The 24,933-nt window shown below is 35.3% G+C and overlaps 3 protein-coding genes and 2 pseudogenes across 3 annotated transcripts; 2 read left to right on the forward strand and 3 right to left on the reverse strand.

The window, feature by feature from the left end:
- Positions 1-864: 864 nt before the first annotated feature.
- LOC112009845 (uncharacterized) lies at positions 865-1,918 on the reverse strand. Its single transcript, XM_024042193.1, has 2 exons — positions 1,540-1,918; positions 865-1,301 (listed from the first exon to the last, which is right to left on the reverse strand). The coding sequence occupies exons 1-2, from the start codon at positions 1,916-1,918 to the stop codon at positions 865-867; spliced, it is 816 nt and encodes a 271-aa protein (XP_023897961.1).
- Positions 1,919-6,943: 5,025 nt separating this feature from the next.
- LOC112009837 (phospho-N-acetylmuramoyl-pentapeptide-transferase homolog) lies at positions 6,944-13,484 on the forward strand. Its single transcript, XM_065759830.1, has 8 exons — positions 6,944-7,334; positions 7,466-7,540; positions 7,724-7,941; positions 8,061-8,502; positions 8,614-8,687; positions 9,299-9,492; positions 12,293-12,501; positions 13,014-13,484. The coding sequence occupies exons 1-8, from the start codon at positions 7,230-7,232 to the stop codon at positions 13,194-13,196; spliced, it is 1,500 nt and encodes a 499-aa protein (XP_065615902.1). The 5' UTR covers positions 6,944-7,229; the 3' UTR covers positions 13,197-13,484.
- A 1,489-nt stretch (positions 13,485-14,973) lies between these two features.
- Positions 14,974-16,061, reverse strand: LOC111994805 (DNA (cytosine-5)-methyltransferase CMT3-like; annotated as a pseudogene).
- Positions 16,062-16,906: 845 nt separating this feature from the next.
- Positions 16,907-17,508, reverse strand: LOC136061706 (DNA (cytosine-5)-methyltransferase CMT3-like; annotated as a pseudogene).
- A 2,314-nt stretch (positions 17,509-19,822) lies between these two features.
- Positions 19,823-23,776, forward strand: LOC112027012 (small ribosomal subunit protein uS11x). Its single transcript, XM_065759835.1, is given in 7 exon segments — positions 19,823-19,957; positions 21,164-21,283; positions 21,367-21,412; positions 22,047-22,132; positions 22,462-22,534; positions 22,537-22,590; positions 23,513-23,776. Coding segments are annotated over 7 exon segments (450 nt in total). The 5' UTR covers positions 19,823-19,954; the 3' UTR covers positions 23,581-23,776.
- The last annotated feature ends 1,157 nt before the right edge of the window (positions 23,777-24,933 follow it).

Below are 24,933 nucleotides of genomic sequence, written 5' to 3' on the forward strand. Positions count from 1 at the left end.
CATCTGCATTCTTTTCACTGATTCTATCCTATTCCTTTCTATTCTTCTTCTTTCTTTATTTCCTTATAATAAATTTATCTTTATATATATAGATCGGGGATTCTTATTTAAATAGATGAATTTGATAAAAGTTTCATTCTAAATGATATGTTAACTATATGTTAAGAAGCATGTAACACAAGGTTTCACCATGTGAATGACTTTTTGTAAAATTACCATCATTGACCTAGAATCTTTTCGTATTATCTGTGCTTCTGTACAATGCAATTGAAGCGAAATTGTAATGAAAGTTGAGTTAATTAAGATTAATATGTATTTTTTTGTTAAAGTTCCTCTTAAGTAATACAACATATTTGGTCAAGTTTTTCCAGTGATTTAACCCATGGATAGGATGGAATATCATTAAGCGATACTGGTCCTCTGAAATCTATTCTTGATTAAATTATTGTCCCATGTTTTTCCTTAATATGAACGGGTATATATTATATAGCTCTCAGTCCGTTATGGCGCACAATATAAAATTAAAAGGGTTACTCACAATTTTAAGTAAGAAAGTCAGTGCCAAGAATATTGTTAACTCAATTGATTAATAGCTTTTGATGTTTTTAAGACATCTTCAAATTCTCCATCTCACCTCCCCCCTCCCCCACCCCCTTTTTTTTTTTTGGAGAATGAAATGCTTCCTTAATATTAAACCAAAGAGGCTAAATCAGCCTAAACTACACGGAGGATGTCTAGTGGTACATTTTCCATCCAGACATTTAGATCGGGCGAGCTAATCACACTTCTAGCCAAAGCATGGGCAACACTATTTCCCTGTCTACGGATATGAGTAAAGCGTATACAAGTAAAATAAGAAGCCAACTATTTAACATCATGTATTATGTGACCATGTAGCGCTAAGGATGGTTCTATGCTAGACAAATCCTTATACACGATGTTTGAGTCTCCCTCCAAAATCGTAGAAGTGATGCCAAGATCCACTGCAAAAACAGCAGCTCTCCTCACTGCCAATGCTTCGACCTGAGTAATGGTTGCTGGCAGTGATATTTGCTCTGACAGTGAGGTGATGACTGCATCTGAATTGCAACAAACTACTCCCAAACCGACTCGACCTTCCCTTGAGAAAATTGCGCCATCATAATTGATCTTCACCTCATCAACAATTTGTGGTCTCCAACCGACATGATTTCGGTGTACCCGCTTCTGGGTGGGTGGCCTAGTACCTTGAAATTCAGCTTTCCTCTCCTTTGATAGATTGAGGATTTGATCCAGTGGACATGCAGCTTCCTTGACATGGACTTGGTTTCGATGATTCCAGATTGCCCACCTCGTAAAACCAGCAGCTCAGTATCTTTTTTTTTTTTTTTTTTTTTTTTTTTTTTTTTTTTTTTCCTGATAGGGCAAAGTTGAAGATGTCCTTTATAGATTGTCCTTCCAAAGCAGAGAGCCAGCTCCACTGCAAGTTAGACCACCACATTACCTACACATTAGAACAAAAGAAAATAGAGTGTGAGCCATGCTCAATACGCTCCTTACAGTTCTCACAAAGGGCATCTTGGGCAATTTTCCTACGATACAAGTTTTCTTTAGTTGGAAGAGCTTCCTTGCATGCTTGCCAAACAAAGTTTTTCACTTTGTTAGGAACTTCTAGGTCCCATATCTTCTTCCAAAACAATGAGTCCTCTGTTGATGCTTGGGTCGGTGCACTGCCTTCATACAAGAAACGATACCCTGACTTCACTGTGTATTGACCAGATGGGGTGAAAGGCCAAATGAGCTTATCTTGTTGGCTGAAAGAACACAGTGGGATGCCTTTGATGATAGCTGCTTTTGCTGGTTCGAACACATGCTCAATTACATTAGTACGCCAACTTCTAGTAGACTCATTAATCAAAGCTGCCACTAATGAATTCATCTGCCCCTAGATCTAAGGTGATGTAACTTTGGCCTTGCCTTTCAAGGGAAGCCAATTATCTCCCCTTATCCTTATTTGCTGTCCATCTCCCACTCTCCATAGTGCCCCTTTTTTGGATGACATCACGCCCCTTAAGAATACTCCTCCATGCATATGATGTCAAGGCTGAATCCTTAGCTTCAAGGATGGTTCCTGTGGGGAAAAAACAAGCCTTGAAGACCCTAAAAAAGAGGGAGTTATTATCGTGTAGAAGTCTCCAAGCTAACTTGGTGAGCATAGCCTCATTAAACAAAGTGAGGTCCTTAAACCCCATTCCCCCTTTATTTTTATGTCGACGTGAATCATCCCATCTCACCCAGTGGATTTTTGGCCTCTTTCCTCTTTGACCCCACCAAAATTTTCTAACCATTACCTCAATCTCATGGCACAAAGTGACTGGGAGTTTGAAGCAACTCATTGTGTATGTGGTGATAGCTTGAATTACTGATTTAATTAGAACTTCTCGACCCGCTTGTGACAATAGCTTCCCTTCCCAACCCTGCAATCTCTTCCAAATCCTTTGTTTTATTTTCCCAAAGCTAGCTTTTTTATTTCTTCCCACCATGGCTGGTAAACCTAAATATTCTTCATATTGTTTCAACTCCGATACCCCAAGTTCCTCCATAATCTGAATCTGTTGGTCTAAGGGCGTGGATTTGCTAAAGAAAAGGGTCATCTTATCTCTATTCAATCTTTGCCCCGAAACCCTCTCATATGCAGCAAGAATCTCCATTACCTTTCGACATTCTTGGATAGTAGCCCTACAAAACAGAAGGCTATCATATGCAAAAAACAAATGAGTCAGCTTTGGTCCATTACGACAAATTGATACACCTTTGATATCACCATTGCATGCCGCTCTTTGAATAATTTTGTGGAGTCCCTTGGAACACACCAAAAAGAGATAAGGTGAAAATGGGTCACCTTGGCGGATACCCCTGTTCGGTTTAATGTTTCCCATGGGTTCACCATTGATCAAGATGAAGTATGTCACCGTAGTGATTCATTTCATAACAAAGGCCACCCATCGCCCATCAAAACCCATCTGTAACATAACATTTTTCAAGAAAGATCATTCAACCCTATCATAGGCTTTGCTCATATCTAATTGAGGGCCATAAAGCCCGATCTCCCTGAATTATGGTTCTTCATATAATGCAAAGTCTCATAAGCCACTAGGATATTATCCGTGATCAAACGACCCTTAATGAAAGCACTTTAGTATTCAGAAATGATATGAGGAAGCACTCTTTTCAATCTATTTGCTAATACTTTTAAGAACATTTTATATAGCACATTGCATAGACTAATGGGTTTGAACTCGGAAACCCACTCAGGATTTTTTGTTTTTGGAATCAAGGTAATGAATGTATGATTTAAAGGATTAGGCAATGAACCTAAATTCAAAAAATGTAATACAATTTGGATAACATCACCTCTAACCAAATACCAAAAATTATGATAAAACAGGGGTGGCATTATCGGGTCCCGGTGCTTTGAGAGGGGCCATCTGGTTTAAGGTTGCTTCAACCTCCCATTCGTGAAACTCACCAACCAATATCTCGTTCATCTCTCCAGTCACAATCTGTGATATAGGGTCCAGGTCTACTGAGTTCACTTTTAGGATTGAGGAATTTAATTATTGTTTATAGAATTCCACAAAAGTTGATGCAATCTATTCCTGATCTGTGCACATCTCATCAGCTTGGTTATGGATGTTTGTGATAAAATTTCTTCGCTTTCTCTGTGTGGCACGGCTATGGAAGAAATGGGTGTTCTGATCACCCTCTTTGATGTAAGTAAATCTCGACCTCTGTCTCCACATCCTTTCGCCTTTCCCCATTAACGTGTTAATCTCCTTCTTTAAGTGCACAACCCAAAAAGAATTCCCAGACCTCACAGCTTGTTGTTCTACCTAAGCTAGTTCTTTCCTTTTTTTTAACCAGCTCATTTTGGACATTACCGAAATTATTATGACTCAAACTAGTCAACTGTTTACCACAATTCTCAATTTTCCTGATCACCTTCAAATTCTCGGCTTCATCATTCCTAGCTTGCCACACACCTTCTACTGTTTCGCCACATCCTTTATTCGTTAACCACATTTCTTCAAACTTGAAAGTCTTCTTTTTTGACTGAAATTCCAAGTCTGATAGTTCTATCCACAAGAACTTATGGTCAGATGTTGAGCTGTCCATGTGGTGGACTCGAGAACTAGGAAATCTGATGAACCACTCATGCGAAGCCACTGCCCTGTCCAGCCTTTCCCATATTGATGCTCCACTCCGATAATGTTTACTCCATGTGAAAGGGGAGCCTTTATATCCCAAATCCATCAGCCCACATTCATCCAACGCCTCCTTAAAAATCTACATTTGGGAGTAGGGCCTCAACCTACCTCCCACCTTTTCTGATTGTTTTGTTATCTCATTAAAGTTGCCAACGTAAAACCACGGCAAAGATCTCTGCCTGTGTAAATACCTAAGAAGATCCCATGACTCATGTCTCATGTGTGTTTCTAATTCACCATAGAAACCAGTGAATCACCAAGCCTCTCCAAAACTCTTGTTGACTGTAACGTCAATGTGATTCAAAGATGATGACTCTACATCGACCTCAGTTTCAGTCTTCCAAAACAAAACTAATCCTCCCCCTTTATTCACTTTTTGCATAAAGAATTTTTTATCAAACCGTATCCAATCTTTAACATAATCTAGCCTTACCTCGTCTGCCAATGTTTCAGCTAAGAACACGACAGAGGGAGCTTTTGCCTGCACCACTTCCACAAGCTCTTGAACTGCTAGTTGGTTCCCAAGCCTCTTGCAGTTCCAAATTACGCAAATCATTGCTCCTAGCGAGGCTGGGAACCAGCTGCCACCAATACAAATTGATTTTCTTTATCCAAATGAGAAACCAACATTTTTTTGCTTGGTAACTCATTAAGATTTGAGGCCATATCCATGGGATGTTGAGAACCAGCAAGGTCAGCACTGGTAGAGGAGGTGCCCACCACCATGCGGGGAAGACGTTTCCACTTAGCTTGAGTCGTGCCATCGTTGTTCTCATAGACCTGTATTGAATTAGAAATATCGTGGAGATCTTTGATGTTAGGGTCTAACTCCTAGAATGGAGTTGGACCCTCTCTCCTTACTTTAGTTGGGTTTTTTCCTTCATTATATGACTTTGACTTTACTTCCCTTGCTAGCCTTTTCCAGTGTTTACTCAATGGGCCTGGAGTTTCAGCTATCCACCCCTTTCTCTTCAATGTAGCACATAGCAAGAGGGCCCAAGTCTAAGCCCACATAAGTTGGGCCCCCCACCTTTGCTTCAAGCTTTTTAATTGGCTCTAAAGAACCCACATGCACTTCGTCCACTTCCTGAAGGTGAGCTGTCTCCTACTGCATAACAACTAATGGTTCAGCTTGGTTAATAATCTGTACTTTGTCCTGACTGCCCAAAGAAGCTTCCGTTCCCCTTATCTTCCCCACCCACTCTTTGAGATTTCCTTTCTCACGCAAATCTTCTGACAAGGGTGTACGAGGGGTTGTGCCATCCCCACCTTGCATCGGGTTACTGTCCTTCAGAGTTGTCTTTTTAAACTCGTGATCCCTGCCAGCCCCTGTATCCTTCCTCGGTACATGCGACACCGCCGGCATCTTTACCATCTTGTCCTCTGTTTTTTTAGAGGTACCTTGGCATCAATTTTAACCCCCGATTTGAACATCTCATATTGACCTTAGCATATTGGGTCGCCCCTCGTCCAATCCCCATATTGAAGGACATTCACCCCTTCTTCTTTGTTGGGTTCAAGCCCCTCATTGCAATCTTTCAGAGCATGATTAAGAAGGCCGCACTTATAACAGAAATTGGGAAGTCTTTCAAATTTAAAGCTCACCCACCTGCTCTCGCCTCCCTCAATGGTGATTTTCTTACCTCGCACCAAGCACTTTGTAGCATCAATACGCACCCGTACTCGGAGACACTTGCCCCATTAGACTCCAGACTTTGGTACATCAACGTCCATAACCTGTCTTAAGCTTGAGCCAATAGCCCACCCGATTTCCTTCGTCCTGCACTTCAAAGGGAGATTATAGATCTGGATCCAAAACAGAGCCCACCTTATATTAATCTCCTTTGGGGTAAGTTCACCTTCAAAGTCTTGAATAAGAACTAATTGTTTCTCATAGCTCCATGGACACATCTCAATCACTCTCTTTTTATCTTTCCCATCCCCGAACTCCACCAAGAAGAGATCCTCATCAATCTCATAAATTTGGACCCCTTTATTTGGCTTCCACAACATTCTCATGTTTTTCCTCAATGCATCCAAACTTACGCATCTTTGGGTCAGGATCTTCATCACAACATAACACTTTCCTACTTCTTTCACTGCTCTAGTGCTACTGCTATCTAGTACTATTCCTACATCTTCCTCCTCAATAAATGTGAAATGTCAGTTTTTTCCATAGTTCTTTTAGTTCCTCCACCATCAACTCCTCTTCCCGTGAAGGTCAGCCCTACAGAGGACGAGGTGGAAGAGGGGTACAAACCACGACCTCACTCAAAGGAGGCATCACACTTCTTGCAAGCAGAGCTGCAAGACTAGATTGCTCTACGTGCCTAAACTCGAGAGCACCATGTGACTTTACAAACCAATTCTCCATCCCGTTAAACTTATAAGCTATAACTAAGACTTGACTTCAGTGCACTGAAAATATACAATGTCAATTCTAACATTTGATTAGAAATTTTTTTTTGGTACTATACCATCCATGACTAAAAATTGGATTGATAAATGGCAAGCAAATCCCAACTCCTAGAACACAAAGATGGAACATCCAAATTCAAAAACATCACACTCATAAGTTGGAAAAAAAAAATGAGAAAAAAAAAAGTTCTCAGATGCCAAAAAAACAGTCCTCTATGACCCAGCGCAAAAAGTAAAAAATCCCGCACGCTACAAAATGGCGCGTGATTAAAATCGAAGTAGTAAGGTAGTAGTAGGTTTACCACCTTCTCTCTGACTCTCTCTCTCTGTCTCTTCTCTTCCCTCCGCCATTTCACAAACGAAAACACAAACGAATACACAAACACAATAATAAAAACAGCTAGACGTACAGCCGGTTCGGTTGGAGTTATAAAAACTCAAAATACTCAACTTTTTCATTTTTCCCAAGTTTTGAATTTGAATGGCCTCTCTTCTCTCACCAAACTCAACTTCAAGATCTCTCTTCATTTTCACTCTCTCTGTATCTCCGCCTTCATCGTAACCATGCCTTCCTTTTCTCATTCTCTGAATCTCCACCATTCCCGATTCCCAAAACCGCTTTCTCCTTGCATTCGATCCGACTCTTCTTCATTTCCGCACTATCTCAAGGTATATCTCAATTTCTTTTAGCCCCTCCTCCTTTTGGTTTTATTAGTCAAACGTAGCTTCTTCTTTTTCCCTAATTTAGTATTGGATTAATTTTGAATTGGCTCATTGATTTGTTATTTACATTTGTATAGCTAAATGCACCGATTTTTCGAAGTCGTGCGTGCCGTTTACAGCGCAGTCTTGTTCGATTCAAGGCCTTCGATGATGTATGTGAAATTGGAGGTTAATTGTTGTGCCAGTTTGTTTTAGCTTTGGCGGAATTTTCAATTACAAATTCAATATACTGTTCTGATCATTTTCCTTTGTTTCAAATTCATAAATCAGTGCATTCTTGTTGTTGTTATTAGTGATTATGGAGATTAAACTTGGAGAATCGTTTTGTTATATAGGATTCATTTGATATACCGTCGCTTAATGATTGGAATGACAATGATGGGATGTCTGGGTACATGCTTTCATCCAGTGAAGGCGAAGATAGCGATACAGAAATCTCGCTAGGTCTATTACATGACGATGAAATGCCTAGTTTTACTGTGAAAACTGATGAGGCCTTTGCAGCTACTGCTAACCGGCTCGCAATTCTTGGGAGAAGACGCAGGAAACACAGGCAAAGTGATGTGTCTTGGTTAATATTTGAGTAGTCATCGATTTTGGTTGTTGAGTGTTTTTTTTTTTTTTTTTCTATTGTATTAACGAGAAGTAATCGTGGTTTCTCTATAATTGCAGGATTAAATTGGGGGTTTTAATCAATGCTGGACTTATAAGCTTCTTGATGGTGCTGCTTTTATTTGTGGATTGGTGTGCATGGAGGATTGTCAGGTTGCCTTTAGAAGCATTTTACTTGACCCGCCCGTTTCTTATATCAGCCGTCTTAGTCTCTTGTGCAGGCTATGTTTGTGTCCCATTACTGTATAGGCTCAAGATTCATCAAATAATCAGAAAAGAAGGGCCCGCTAGGCACTCCTTAAAAATGAGAACTCCCACAATGGGTGGATTGTTTTTTGTTCCTATCGGTGTAACTGTTGCTAGATTTGTTGCTGGTTTTTCTTCTACTGAAGTGTTTGGAGCAGCTGCAGTAACTCTAGCATTTGCTGCAATTGGGTTGCTAGATGATATCTTAAGCCTTGTCAAGAATGATAATACTGGTTTATCAGCATGGGAAAAATTGCGCTGGAGGTAAAGATTTTTCGCTGATTGATTTCTTCTTGGATTTAATATGCTTATTGCTATTTGAATCAGTGGTGGATTCCTAACAAACTTTGAGTAATGTAAGTTTGATACTTTACAGGTAGCTGTTGGGACCTTGTTTTCATTTTGGTTGGATAGCACAAGTATATCGTCGCCCTACAGCATGTATAGCTTCTTGTAACTAATCTGATCAACATTTTTCTGATGGTAACTCACATATCTATTCTCATAATGACAAACAAGATAATGCTACATGAATTTCTTGGCAAAGGAAGCAAAAACAAATTTTTCTCTTAACTATTTCCTTCTTGGAGCAGTTTACAATTTAAAATATTGCTGGATTCTTCATAATTTCAAAAAATGTCAGCCATTATGGGTGAACTAGTGGACATAAGATTGATTTTGTGTTTGCTATCTGTCATTTATTCATTTTACTGTTACGTGTACATTGTCCAAGTACTAACCTAAGGTTGAGGTTCCTCTAGAAAATTTAGTGAATGCATATATTGGAAATCTCTCCTAATTCCTTTCGAATTCACTGTTTAGAAATCTAAACTTGCCATGAAGTCAAAGTTTGATCTAGTTAACCCTAGAGATTGTGGGTTGAATTGATGCCATACATCTATAATCTTGTTTTAATTAGTTAGTGATAGGATATGTGTCTAATGGGGAATTTATCGCTCAAACACTTTTTTACTACATGAGTATCTATGCAGTACTGCTTTGCATAAATGGTATATTTTTTTATGTCCATCTTTCGTTTTTCTGTATTGCAGGAAAATGCTAATTCCTCTACCTGCACCAATAGGACTTGTGTGCCTGGGAAGATGGTATCTATTGTTGACTTCATTTTGTTTTGTTTCCATGGGGAATGGGGTTAACCTAACAGATGGTCTTGATGGGCTGGCTGGAGGGGCTGCTGCATTGGCTTTTATAGGAATGTCAATCGCAGTGCTTCCAATATGTTCTGGTTAGTATGGATCTTGTTTACTTAGCTGCATATATTGAAGGGATCATATGCTTTAAAATAAGCAACATTTCAATAATTTTATTCATGTCTTGTGCCATTATTTATGGTGACCGACCCTAACTAGTTCATTGATGATCCATAGCTGACCTCAAAGTTGCTTTTGTTTGTGCCATTATCTAATATATTTTGTAAAAACAAGGTATTGCAGATAAAATAATGCCAAAAAAAAAATTGTAAATCTAGTCAAACTACAATGCATTTATCTTGGGCATGATGGAGCTGTTGTTTCTGTGGAAAGCAAATATTGTCATATTCTATGACCAAGAACAGCTACTGATGCTGTTAAACTGATGAAACTTCTTATTGCTTGTCTTCTTGTTGATGTATTTATATTGTTTGGATAACCTTTTGAGACTATCAAACACTTCATCATTCTGCAAAGATCTCTTAATAATTCATATTTTATGACTTGCAGATTGTGACTTGTATGCTTAATCATGTTACTTTACTTGCATCTCTTATAGTTATGTGGGAGACTAATACCAATATTGCAATTTGGTTACACCTTCATCATTGCACTTCCGCCAAGGATCTGCATCATGCATAACAGTTCCAAATCCATCATATTACTATAGCATCATTGCAAGTGGCTGGTTGAGAATATTGTGATGATCTTACATGTTTCTTTGTTGGAAGTTTGAATTTCATAATATGCTGGGTAAAGAAGTATAATCATAAACCTAAGCCTCTTCTGATACTTCTTCAACAATGCTAACTATAATTTTTCATCCCAAATCAGAGCTTGCTATATTTGGGGCATCGATGGCAGGAGCCTGTGTTGGTTTTCTTTTGCACAACCGGTACAGAGCATCTGTATTTATGGGTGATACTGGATCCTTGGCACTGGGTGGAGCATTGGCCGCAATGGCTGCTTTTACTGGAATGTTCTTTCCATTATTTATTTCATCTGGAATATTTGTTATGGATGCATCATCGGTTATTATACAGGTATGTTTTGTTGGTGGTCCTATTTCAGCTACAAAACACTATATGAATAATTAGAATTACTACATTCAAGCAAGTTTTGCTAATTTGATGACTTTTAAAAACAAAAAAAAAATCCTTTCATCGCTGTTCTCCATTCCAATTCTATGGCCTACATGGTCACTTTAGATAAGCCTGGGAGAAAAAGAATTCATGTATTTGGGTGCTATTAGATGCGAAAAGGATTTGTATAGCCTACCCCAATTATTTGGGATGAAGGTTTACTTGAGACGAGATTGGTGTGAATACATAGGTACATTGCCTTATTCAAGCAATTTCTGATGTTTGAAAAAAAAAAAAAATTATCCCTTTCATTGCTGTTCCCCTGGCCAATTCTATTGCCTACATGAGATAGGTCTGAATGAAGAAAAATAATTCCTGTATACATTATAAATGAATTATGACAACCGTGTTCTTCAGAAAGTGTAGTTTTCTTGTCCGAAGGCTGACTACATTATGTTTTAGGTATTATACTTCAAGACAACCAGACTTTTGTGGGGATTTGGACGCCGCGTGTTCCGAATGGCACCGCTTCATCATCACTTTGAATTATGTGGGATTAAAGAACCGATCATTGTTGCAGGCGCATATGTTATATCATCCATGTTGGCTTTACTGGCTGCCTATGTGGGTCTTATTTCAGCATAACATCCAAAAAGGCCTAATTGCCATTTCTTTTGTTGTAGTTAGGTTCACCAGAATCACAGTTCTTTATTTATTCTTTTTGATTTAGAAGCTGTGTCCAAGTAGCCATTTTTTATTCTTTTCTTTGAAAAATTCAAGCAAGAGGTCAATGAGATTTAACCGAAACCTCCTCTCTTTTTAATAAAACAGTGGAGAGTGGAGTTATAGATTTAATACCCTTAAGCACATAATTTACCTATAGAAAGAAGAGAAAAATGTAAAAACACCTGTCAAACTTTGGGTTGATTTCAAGTTAAGCATTAGAATTTTTAATTTGAAAATTTACTTCCAATTCCAAAGGTTCCAAATATTGTGAAACTACTTATTCTGTCTTATTTTCGATGGTTGTCATGAATGGAATTTAAATCACATTATTCATTTTCGATTAAAAAGACGTTTTAAAGTAAGATATTCATATAATGCGAAATTCAAGAAAATCTTTTCTTTCTTTTTTTTTTTCGGTTTTTTTTTTTTTTTCTCACCTCTCTCGTGTAGTGGCGCTGCTTGAAAAAAAAAAAATGTAAATCTAGTCAAACTACAATGCATTTATCTTGGGCATGATGGAGCTGTTGTTTCTGCGGAAAGCAAATATTGTCATATTCTATGACCAAGAACAGCTACTGATGTAACTTCTTATTGCTTGTCTTCTTGTTGATGTATTTATATTGTTTGGATAACCTTTTGAGACTATCAAACACTTCATCATTCTGCAAAGATCTCTTAATAATTCATATTTTATGACTTGCAGATTGTGACTTGTATGCTTAATCATGTTACTTTACTTGCATCTCTTATAGTTATGTGGGAGACTAATACCAATATTGCAAATTGGTTACACCTTCATCATTGCACTTCCACCAAGGATCTGCATCATGCATAACAGTTCCAAATCCATCATATTACTATAGCATCATTGCAAGTGGCTGGTTGAGAATATTGTGATGATCTTACATGTTTCTTTGTTGGAAGTTTGAATTTCATAATATGCTGGGTAAAGAAGTATAATCGTAAACCTAAGCCTCTTCTGATACTTCTTCAACAATGCTAACTATAATTTTTCATCCCAAATCAGAGCTTGCTATATTTGGGGCATCGATGGCAGGAGCCTGTGTTGGTTTTCTTTTGCACAACCGGTATAGAGCATCTGTATTTATGGGTGATACTGGATCCTTGGCACTGGGTGGAGCATTGGCCGCAATGGCTGCTTGTACTGGAATGTTCTTTCCATTATTTATTTCATCTGGAATATTTGTTATGGAAGCATCATCGGTTATTATACAGGTATGTTTTGTTGGTGGTCCTTTTCTCATCTATTTCAGCTACAAAACACTATATGAATAATTAGAATTACCACATTCAAGCAAGTTTTGCTAATTTGATGACTTTTAAAAACAAAAAAAAATCCTTTCATCGCTGTTCTCCATTCCAATTCTATGGCCTACATGGTCACTTTAGATAAGCCTGGGAGAAAAAGAATTCATGTATTTGGGTGCTATTAGATGCGAAAAGGATTTGTATAGCCTACCCCAATTATTTGGGATGAAGGTTTACTTGAGACGAGATTGGTGTGAATACATAGGTACATTGCCTTATTCAAGCAATTTCTGATGTTTGAAAAAAAAAAAAAAATTTATCCCTTTCATTGCTGTTCCCCTGGCCAATTCTATTGCCTACATGAGATAGGTCTGAATGAAGAAAAAAAATTCCTGTATAGTTTATAAATGAATTTTGACAACCGTGTTCTTCAGAAAGTGTAGTTTTCTTGTCCGAAGGCTGACTACATTATGTTTTAGGTATTATACTTCAAGACAACCAGACTTTTGTGGGGATTTGGGCGCCGCGTGTTCCGAATGGCACCGCTTCATCATCACTTTGAATTATGTGGGATTAAAGAACCGATCATTGTTGCAGGCGCATATGTTATATCATCCATGTTGGCTTTACTGGCTGCCTATGTGGGTCTTATTTCAGCATAACATCCAAGAAGGCCTAATTGCCGTTTCTTTTGTTGTAGTTAGGGTCACCAGAATCACAGTTCTTTATTTATTCTTTTTGATTTAGAAGCTGTGTCCAAGTAGCCATTTTTTATTCTTTTCTTTGAAAAATTCAAGCAAGAGGTCAATGAGATTTAACCGAAACCTCCTCTCTTTTTAATAAAACAGTGGAGAGTGGAGTTATAGATTTAAAACCCTTTAGCACATAATTTACCTATAGAAAGAAGAGAAAAATGTAAAAACACCTGTCAAACTTTGGGTTGATTTCAAGTTAAGCATTAGAATTTTTAATTTGAAAATTTTCTCCCAATTCCAAAGGTTCCATAAGTTGTGAAACTGCTTATTCTGTCTTATTTTTGATGGTTGTCATGAATGGAAATTAAATCACATTATTCATTTTCAATTAAAAAAACGTTTTAAAGAAAGATATTCATATAATGCGAAATTCAAGAAAATCTTTTCTTTCTTTTTTTTCGGTTCTTTTTTCTCATCTCTCTCGTGTAGTGGCGCTGCTTGTGGACTTTTAAGTCGCTGATTGGTGGCAATTGGAAGTTCTCGAATTTGGGTTGGGTTGATGATTTGGGGGTTTGAGTGGGGCCAACTTCTTATAACTTGTAGTGGTGCCATTGGGAATATGGGTTTAATGTGGAAATTTGATTTAAGTGTGGGTCCATGAGTGGGTTTTCTTATGATGGGCATGTCAATGTTTGTGTGTGTAAATGTAAATCCATTTGTGTCATGTGGGGACATCTACTGAGAGCTTGGGTACCTAGTTCTTTTCAACATAGGTGTGATGGTGATGGATTTCATGACTACATTAGAAAGAATCAAGCATCATCCTCAGCTGCTGCAGAAGAACACACTCTTGAAATGGTAGAAAATTTTGGAGGCAGTCTAAACAAGGGTTCATTAATACCACTACAACCTTGACATGTTGAACTTAATGCATAGCCCAATGCTCGAGCTACAGGAACTGCAATGACATTCCCAACCTGAATGTGTCTCTCTTTTACAGGACCATCGAGCTTGTAATAATCTGTAAACCCAAGTTTGGGATTCTCATGTATTGTTAGTACTCTTTGTATAGGATGTAAGGTCATCTGGTTGTGAGGCTATGCTCGTGTAACAACTGTTGGCAGAGCCTCGTCCTACTATAAACTTGCAAAGGTGTTGAGAAAATGTTGAGAATACACGTGTGAGTAAAGTCTTACCTTGAATAAGAATGACAATGATGAATAGTTAATATAACATAGTTGGGTCCAAACTCATAGAGTTAAGTATTTTGAGTTAAGTAGTGTCTCTATATATTATAATAACTACTAAATTGGTAGCTCTCCAAGGCGTTATCTCCTCAACAATTAGTATAAAAGCTCATGGTGTTGTGCGGCAAAGATGGCAAGGTTTTTGGGGTCTCTACCCTAGTAGCGACAAAACAAGCCTAAAGGGCTTAATAGGTCCAACAAAGGATGGTGTGTGGTGAAGGTGTGTTTAGGGTCCCTTTCACGGCGTGGAGTATTGCTAATGGTGCTAGATCACAATGAAGCGTGCGATTCCAATGGACAAGAATGTGTGGGTAGGTTTCGATAAATGAGCGTGAGGGGGAATTGTTGAGAATACATATGTGAGTGAAGTCTCACTCCAAATAAAAAATGACAAGAGTGGGTGGTTAATGTAATATAGTTGATCCCAAACTCATAAGTTTAAGTCTTTTGAGTCAAATCATATCTCTATATGTTATATTAACTACTCAGTTGGTGGCTCACCAAGGTGTTATCTCCCCAACAAATACTATCATAACAAAATGGTAAAAATGCAAAGGTAAGTAAACCCTTGATACATTTGGATCCCATTCAACTTTATTATCAGGATGGACACAAACACTAGGCAAATATTGATCCAAATTTATTATAAGGATGGCCACAAACACTAGGCAGATCTCTAAAGTTTGCTCCTGTTTTTTGGGATCTCACAAACATGCTCGGAGTCATCATTGTTCAATTCAAGTGGACGATGATCATAGAGGACACTTTCTAATTGTTTTTTCTTTGGAGGACCTAACAATTTGTCTTTGCCATATCTAATAAGCATTTGGAACTCTGCCTGGGGAGTTTCATTATAAGGTATTTCATCCCAGTGTTCATCATTCTCAACATCAGGAAGGTCGAAAATTGCATATTTAAGCAAAAGCTTTTCTTCCAATTTAAGATTGTGGCCTTCATAACTCCATCGAAATAACCTCCTTTGCAACAATATCACGAGTGTGAACTAGGAATTGAGGCAAATTCTCAGTCGACTATGCCCCCATAAGAAAACATGCATGTGTAATTGAGGAAGCCCATATGCACCTGCCACCATCATCCCCATCTAGGCTTGATAGTTCATGCCAACGAGACAACCCAATGCGTAATGTTCAAGAAAACCATTTGCAAACTTAAATAATGTTGACCACTGTTTTTATTAAAATATAATCTTGGCTTCAGATATTGAAGTAAATCAATGTAAACAATGAGTTGTTTATTTTTCTTGTCTTCCAATGGATTGTCTTTATTCCTAAATCGATTAAAAACCACTTATGCCTTGACGGGGTTCACCGCATATCACATCAACATCACTTGGTAAAGGGAAGATCTTTGACTTGTAACCTTTAGTGACAAATTTTTTTTATAGTCTTCATCAGCTTACAGCTTTATTACCTTTCCGACAAACCTTAAAATATGATTCACTATAACATATTGCCAGTATCCTCTCCACTTCAAACACCTCCTTATCTTCCCCATCAGCCTCATCACTGTCACTATCATCATTAGTACCATCATTAGCAACATTTTCTTTTCCAAAGAGATTCATATACTCTTTGGAACATTATTACTTTTATCTTGGGAAAGATAAAAACATAATTTTTTTTTTTGTACTTCTTAAGCAACAGAAAAAAGTCCTTAGTATATTTATTGTTAACCTCTATCTCTAGATGGTTTAACATGAGACTTTCACAAGCATACTCATTCAAGTCAATTGCCCATCTTGTAACAAAATTTAAACTGGACAATTCAGCTCAAAGTCACTAGGCCCCATTATTGCGGACCGCGAATTTGAGTGAGGTTTGAAACAAATTAATTTGAAGCTGAATGGAGGTATTTGACAAAAATGACACTATTCATAATTTAAATCCATTTTAAGAAAGTTTAGATATCACTTTTATAGAAAATGAAAAAAATTGTCAAAACATTAATTACTTTTTTTTTTCTTTTCTCATAAAAACTTTCTTTAATTAGATTGTTAACCAATGCCTTACGGCACTCGTTAACATGACCTGGTTAACAATCCAATTAAAGAAAGTTTTTATGGGAAAAGAAAAAAAAGTAATTAATATTTTGACAGCTTTTTTCATTTCCTATAAAAGTGATATTTAAATTTTCTTAAAATGAATTCTTAACCAATACCATATACATATGAAATTTTTTTGTAGCAATGTGACCATATTTTGCATGAAAGAAATTTAACATACTAATGACATGGTTAATATTTCATGATTTTGGCATTATCATCACAATATTAGTACAAATGAACCAATTCAATTGAGGTTAAAGTTGTTAAAAAACAAAAATATCAAATTGATGGTTTTGCAAAGAAGTGATTAATGACCAACATTAGGATATTGGAAGAAACTAATATTTATTCACTTTCAAATTAATTCAAGAAAATAAATGATGAAAACAACCACTGTAGATTGTTGTCATAAGACCAAAAATGTGTATGTTACAGCCGAAGTAAAGGTCCAGCAATGTCACCTTTGGTTTATAATGCTCCAAAACTTTATCAAGTTCAACTTCACTACTGAAAATTGCAGTCGCATTTTAGAATCGATTTTCTCTTTGCCTCCAAATCAACATTCAAAGAAATATTAGCAATGATTAATTTCTCAACCAAACAATATAATAAGTTATCTTGTCTGGTTTCTTAAAAGAATACATGTTTGCTTTCAATAAGATTATGATTGTCATCAATAGCCTCAAACATTTCCACAATCTTGCAAATATGTTGGGGCTTCCCTTCATTAGTTTTAGCATTAGCATTGTCATGAAAATCCTAAAAGTACTGCTCATCGATCATCGCCTAAGTGTAACAGTGTGGAACTTGAAAAATCTAATCAGAAACATTCTTGTCATTATAACTTTTTTGGCCAAGCTACAAGCTTCTTCAACTTCTCCTGGTATTGCTTAGGCCAACGTTGGCGAGCCTCCTTATCCTGAACTAGCTCTCTGGTGTACTTAGCAGTTGGAGAAATTGATATCATCTTAAATATTGATGACGTAAATCTGTAGGAAAAGTTAGTACAACACATGGCAAAGCATACGTTGTTGCTTTTATAATAATATATATGAAATTTTCATTTTGGTAGATGATTATTATGATTTTAAGTTTTTATTTCAAAACATTTTTGTTAACATTGAATAGAACCTCAGTATAATTTTCACATATTAATTTAGTAGATCTTTATATATTTTTAATTCTTAAAGGTCGATAGCTTCAAAAAAAAATTCTTAAAGGTCAAAGATTTTTACATCTCAACCCAAAACAAATTCCTGGTTTCGTTCTAATTACATGTTATTTGCCCCCAAAAAAAAAAAAAAAATTACATGGGTTATCAACTAGTTCATATTTATAAGATGTATGGTGGTAACAAAAGTGTGACAAAAAAAAGGTGAGTAACAAAAGTAACAAATTGTGTCCTTATTTGTTGGAAAATTTTCTTGTAAATTTAACTCACGTGAAAATTTAAAAAAAAAAAAAAAAAAAAAAAAAAAAAAAACAACGTAGGAACTTAATCTAAACTCATTCCAAAAGAGTAAAATTAGGGATACACCTAACTATGCACTCAAATTCACAACATATTTAAGTGTCATCTTGTGATTTATGCACCTAAAATTTATATTTGAAGAAGTAGCTATGGTGGTTCCATATGTAAGTGTTGAAATCCAATCACAAGTTGATACCCAAATATCTTGTAAAATTGGGTGTGTTGTAAGCGGACTATTCCAATTTTCCAAAATTTAATGAGTGTAAAATTTACTTTTAAAAAAAATTCAATAGTTACAAATTACAATAAGAGAAGGGGATTTACATCATGGATATCTCATTAGAAACACCAAAAGATACTATTTGAATGACAAGATTATTAATGACATATATATATATATATATATATAAAACCAAAGCTGAAATAAAATCCAATTAAATTCTAAATTGATTTTAATTGAGGTCCAATTTTGCCCCACAAGTCCAATTTAAGATTTTTAATTTTTGTGCCAAGTTAATTATTCATTGAAAAGAAAAACAATGAGTCCAATATTAATATAAAAAAAATCAATCATACACCTAATCTAATACTCTCTTTTTTTTTTTTTTTTCTTTTTTGTGTGTATAAATACCTATTATCTAAACCACTCTAAGATTGATCTTGGGATAATATGTGGCATTTTAGGAACCATGTAATATGTTATAAGCACTATGTGGGCAACTAATAAGTTTAGTTTCTTTTAAGTATCCAAAAAATAAATGAAAAATATTTGTTATTAACCAAATTGTAAGTAGATACATGTTAATTAAGATCAAAACACCTCCTTGAAATTGTATAATAGAATATTTAAAATAGGTTCCAACAAAAATTTTATGAAATTATCATGGTTTAAGTTAAATATAAGCCACAGTAGAAAGAGTTTTAATATAAAAAATACAACCTAAAAATATTTAAAAACTATAGCTAAACATATAATCTACAATTTTTTTAGATAAAGCATCTACAAATATTAGTGTATTATAGAATTGTAGGCACACCTAATGCCGGTTACATGCTAGTATATATAAAATTAAAGACGTTTAAATTTTGGTTGATTTCATAATATTATATAACATAAACATTTAAGACCTCACGAGTTTTTATGTAATTTATATATAAAAAAAAAAATTTACATGTAATTATTTTAATATATATATATATAAATTGAATTTAGATTTTATTTTACATTTAAAATCCATTTGAATTCCCTTCGGGGACATACGATAAAATTGGAATCCATTGAATTTTACTAAATCATTTCTTTAAACTTATTACTATATATAATTCATTCAGTATACAAATAGAATTATAATAAATATTTAATGCTGTAATATATAGTTTCATATATAATCACAATCCTACTAATTGTCTATTCATAATTATCACAATAATTAATTTTTTTTTAAAAATTAAATTTCATATATAAACAAGAAATAAAAGAGAAAAAATTATATTATGTTCAACGTATCTATGTTCAACTTATCTATACTTTACAGTTTATACGGGTTATCGATTAGTTTACATAAATAAATTTGTTAAAGTATGCTGTATATTAGATACTTTAAAAAAAAAAAAATAATGGAGTAATATATAAGAGCCTGAACAGGAATTGAAATTTTTAGCAAAAAAAAAAAAATTAAAAAAAAATAAAAAGAAAGGAAAAAAAAAAAATCTAAATACTGAGATGCCCAATAATAATTAATTAAAGAAAAGTGAAGGACATTTCTGTAAATCAAATTCCTGACTGACTTTCGTCGTAACAAAACCCTAATCCATGTAGTCATATAAAACGACGCTGTCTAAAAACGTTTCACTCTTCTCCTTACTAGGGTTTTCGCAGCTGAAAGAACCAACAGAGCCTCCTCAATAACCCTAGAGCTCTCAATCCCATCACTTCGAAGCCATGGTAAGCTAATCTCGAAGCTAATTTCTGTTCTTCGATTTCGTTATTGTTTGTTATCCGATTCATCTTTCTCTATCTGCACCTTCAATTGCATTTGAAGCCTTAGATTCGTAGTTTATATGCTGTTTCATTTCAGATCTAGAATCTTGTTGTTTCTATGCATAGATTGAGAAATTGATTTTTCGAATTTCAAAAAGACTATTTGCAAAAATTGATGGTTTTAGAATTATGGCCTTTGAAAAATTGAGGATGCAAAATTTTAATTATTGAGTATTTAATTATGATTTAAATGAATTTAGCTTGTTTTTGAGTTATTAGTGGAATATGTGCTGGATAACTTAAAATGTTTAAGAGGGTTTAAATCTCAATGTAACATGGATGTGATTTTTGTGATTTTTTTTTTTCATTTATATCTTTGTTATAAAACATTTCCTCAGCTTCACTTTTATGTAAATATTAGCATGTGGTTTTAAGCAAAAAAAAAAAAAAAAAGAGCATGTGGGCAAGAAAATTGACTAGTTCAATTGAATTGTTTCTTGCTGCTCTTGTTGATGAGTGATGTGTTGTCTCAGTTTTCTTAAAGTTTTGAATAGGCTCAAGCTGGTAACCCATCTCAATTTTAGATATCGAATGTAATTTCTGTTCATTGGTTCTGTTTTAAAATTATTGGCAAAATGTACACCCTTTAAGATTGGTCCATTGTCATTTGGTCCTGTAAGTTCATATTTGTTGTGTGGCGCCGTTAGTCCTTCCTCCGTTAAGTAAAAAAAGTTGCTGTTAACAATGGTTGAAAATGTATGCTTTCAGGATCAAAATGACAATTGACCAAACTGAACAGGTGTTTTTTTTTTTTTTTTTTTTTTTTTTTTTTTTTTTTTTTTTTTTCTATCTTTTAAAAGAGACATTCTTATAGTTTTTTAGTATTAAAAACTAGTTTCTAATAGTTAACAGGAATTATGGATGGAAGAAATAACTGTGATAGTAAATGCGAACTTACAGACCAATGGAATTGACCAACTTAATGGGTGTTATTTATAATTTTGCCTAAAATATATTATTTGAGGTTTTGTAGCCCCATGCCTTGACCCAAGGCTTGAGTATCAGAATAGCTATGAGACATTTATTTGGGTTACATTTGTAAGAGCTATTGTTAGAATTGTAAGATTGCTGGGTTTCTGACTCACTTGGTTTCATATATTGTGTTTCTAGTCGAAGAGGAGGACTAGGGAACCAAAAGAAGAAAATGTGACTCTTGGACCCGCTGTTAGAGAAGGAGAACAAGTTTTTGGCGTCGCCCACATTTTTGCATCATTTAATGACACCTTCATAGTAAGTATAACATGTCTGTTTGTTGCTCTTGAAGTTATGTTTCTTGGATTCTGGCCTATTGTGTAACTATTTCTGATCTGCAGCATGTGACCGATCTGTCAGGAAGAGAAACGCTAGTTCGCATTACTGGTACGGAAATTTTTTCTTCGTGGTGCTATATATTATGTATGTCATCCTCTATTTATAGGTTTATGCAGGAGTCATTCATTGTGTTCAAATAGAATAGACCAAAGGGTCTCTTTCTTTGTTCACTATTGTGAACCTTGTGTATTTTTCCTGCTACTACATTTTTAATAATATGTTTTCTTACCTATCAAAAAAAAAAAAAAAAAAAAAAGGAATAGACCAAAGGGTACATCCATTGAATTATGATGGGATCTGTTAGATGAATTAATCCTTCATCCTGGAAAATTATGTCTGCATATTGGCAGATAGGTGTGACAGCATAATTATGCTTTTACTTCATGGGCTTCTAATTTGCATATCGTATTAAAAATTTTCGTTTAACACTTTAGCATGTGAACTTTAATGCATAGTGCATCCATCCAGACAAAGTTTCAAAACTAGTGAAGTTTTTCTTTTTAACACCCAAACTTTGCTGACTTGCCATATCAATATCTCATCAGTATGTTTAAGAGAATCTGGCAACCTTCATTCCTGTAGTAGAATCCAAGAATGACTGGAAATATTTTATTGTTTGCATTGTGTGGATTGAAAAACTGCTTTGTAGCTTGCTATATAATCTTTTTTTTTTCAAATACAGGTGGGATGAAGGTGAAAGCTGACAGAGATGAGTCTTCACCATATGCTGCCATGCTTGCAGCACAGGATGTTTCTCAGAGATGCAAGGTCTTTATCTGCTTTCTATAGAGTCCTCTTCAACTGATTTTCTAATCTGAAACCTACGCTGATTAGTTTGCTTTAGTTTTGGAAATGAGTGCTTAATGGACTTTTAATGTTTCTATAAAGGGCTCATTTATTTATTATTATTTTGGCTAAGATGTTCCCTTTTCAGTTTGATTTGAAAATTCAAATATTTATTTGCTCTATGGGCCATTAGAACATAATTTTTTTTGTTGGCACTTGGTGTCTATAGTAATTGTTCATCATGTGAAAATAGCATTGTCATATTTTCTCTTACGAATTTATTTTGCTAAGTTTCAATTTTCATAATGCAGGAACTTGGCATCACTGCCTTGCATATCAAGCTCCGGGCTACTGGTGGGAACAAGACCAAAACACCTGGTCCTGGGCACAGTCTGCTCTCCGTGCACTTGCTCGTTCTGGAATGAAAATTGGACGTATAGGTAAAGGTCTAATTCCATAGAAGGAAAATTTCACAATTTTATTGTTTACCTATGTAGATAACCGTTTCTTTACCACACATCATGTAGACAGATTAGTGAAAACTATTTTTTCCGGAATGCAAGTCACCCCAGATATTTCACCCAAGAGATTGGCCAGGAACTTACTATGTATATATAAATACTGCCCTTACAGTTATACCAAAAAAAACCCTAGATGGTTGATTTGAGAAGTTTGTTTGGAAATGGGTATTGCGTAGGTTTTAGTACTAATTATTTTACAATGTGGTTATTGGTGCTAGGGTTGCGAATGACACAAGTTGCGTGTTGCTTAAGCCTAGGTTGCTAAAAATTATACAAGATGTCTAATCAAGCTTGTTTCAAGCTTTAAAATCTGAGACTCAAGCTTGGTTTAATATAGGCTAGCTCATGAGCAGTTTGTTGAGCCCAAAAACTTTTTGGAATTTGAAAATAATAACCACTTAAACGCTAAAAGGCCTTGCCATTAAACAGGCCAATGGCTCAGAAGGGTAGAGGACCCTTGATTAATAGCTGAAGTTTGGCACATAAGAAAAATATGTTAAAGGAAGAAGTCATTGCCCCCAAATTTGTTTTGCTACTATGATGATGGTAAACAAAGCAACTAATTAGAGCAAGAAAGGGGTGAGGAATTTGAACCCTGAACGTTTTATTTATTTATTTATTATTATTTATAAATTTTCCTGCCTTAGAAGCAGCTGGAAAATTCGCATTTGTTAAAGGATATAATTTACGTATGATTTTTGGAGCCATTTGAAGAAATGACATTAGGAGTGCATGTCTATTATGCATTGCATTTTAAGGTTGACTTTGTTTTGTTTTTTTTTTTTTTTTTTTTCCTACTATGTGTTATCGGTGATTTGATTTATAATTTAACTTGTCTCAGAGGATGTCACTCCAATTCCTAGCGATAGCACTCGTAGAAAGGGTGGTAGAAGAGGAAGAAGGCTGTGAGCTTGCTTTTCTTATCAGGTGTTTTTGCTCCTGCAATGGTTGTGATTTCCAAATGAGCTTTGGGACATTGGAAATTAGATACAATTACTACCCAATTTTGAAACTAATTTGTACTTTTCTATGTGACTTGCGAAAGATTTATTTTGAGTTGTTTGAAAACAAATTTTATAAGACTTGGCTAAAATTATGACTTCTAGCTTTTCGTAAGGCATTATTTATATTTTATGCTGTTGCGTATCCTGCTCATGTAGTTTTTGTGCTCTGGGTGATAAAGAAGTGGAGAAAGTCTACAGGGGCAACAAAATCTCAGATCATTTTCATAATACATTAATACCCTTGTTTTGTGTTGTGGTGGGTTCGGTTATAAGTTAATAACATTATTTTATTTTATTTTGACCTGCATGGGTTGATTGTGAAAATGTTGTGAGATTTTGTTATGTTCGTAGAAATGACTTTAAAAAGTTTAATTAGCTTGAAATTTGCTATATTTTGATTTACTAATAACTATTACCTAGAAATGTCTATTCATTCTCAAAATGGGCTTTAACAGCTATTAGGTGACTCTGTAATTAGCTTGTAAATTAAACAAAACAAAAAAAATCATAAATATCTGACAACATAACCTATCGTTCGGCCCCAACACTTGGATTGTCTAGGATTGAGACTTGGTGCAATATCTTCGGTGTAATACCATTCAAGGGTCAAGTTCCAAAATTAACTTTGGGCATGGGTGCACCGTTTAGAGCACTAGCATCGTTAGCTGTGCCATCCCAAATTTTATTTTATTTTCTCACACCAAAATGTACTTTATCTATTTTGACCCATTATTTTACAAAATCAACTTTTAAACTTTGGATAACAGCCCTCTCGAAGGGATATTGGTTTTGCATTGGGATCTCAATGTGTCTAAATGATGGGATTTTTGGAATTCAATACCATGGCCAATGCTGTGACGCGACATGTTCTAAATCCAAAGTTAACTCTTTGCCATCCTTGCCTCCTCGAGATTATTGCCAAAATGGTCCTGGTCCGAGATTAGGCAGTGTATCTCAGGATTAACGAAGTTAGAGAAATGAACAAAAAGATTGATAAACCATTTAAGGGGGGAAAGGAAAATATGTTTGATTATGTATTTGGTTTGTTTGTTTGTTTGTTTTTTTTTTTTTTTTTTTTAAATTCAAATTTGTTTAATCAATAAAAATTTTTAGGAAATTAAATGGTTTTGGAGTGTTTAAATGAGTCTTTAATTGAAAGCCATGGGTAGGTGATGGAAATGTCGTCACTCGTCAGGGATGAAGGCATGAATGCGTGGGTTGGCCTTAGTTTTGAATCATCTGGATTAGAATGGAATGT

Source organism: Quercus suber, unplaced genomic scaffold, assembly GCF_002906115.3.
Source record: "Quercus suber isolate HL8 unplaced genomic scaffold, Cork oak 2.0 scaffold_343, whole genome shotgun sequence".
Classification (NCBI taxonomy): domain Eukaryota; kingdom Viridiplantae; phylum Streptophyta; class Magnoliopsida; order Fagales; family Fagaceae; genus Quercus; species Quercus suber.

What these genes read in the sequence shown, in the direction of transcription:
- LOC112009845 (XM_024042193.1), bottom strand. Translation starts at nt 1,918, where the DNA reads ATGAATTCATTAGTGGCAGCTTTGATTAATGAGTCTACTAGAAGTTGG. An exon ending in AGATGCCCTTTGTGAGAACT is followed by an intron (nt 1,302 to 1,539) that starts GTAAGGAGCGTA and finishes ATCGAAACCAAG; the next exon opens with TCCATGTCAAGGAAGCTGCA.
- LOC112009837 (XM_065759830.1), top strand. Translation starts at nt 7,230, where the DNA reads ATGCCTTCCTTTTCTCATTCTCTGAATCTCCACCATTCCCGATTCCCA. An exon ending in TATCAGCATGGGAAAAATTG is followed by an intron (nt 8,503 to 8,613) that starts CGCTGGAGGTAA and finishes TGTAAGTTTGAT; the next exon opens with ACTTTACAGGTAGCTGTTGG. An exon ending in CATCATCGGTTATTATACAG is followed by an intron (nt 12,502 to 13,013) that starts GTATGTTTTGTT and finishes ATTATGTTTTAG; the next exon opens with GTATTATACTTCAAGACAAC.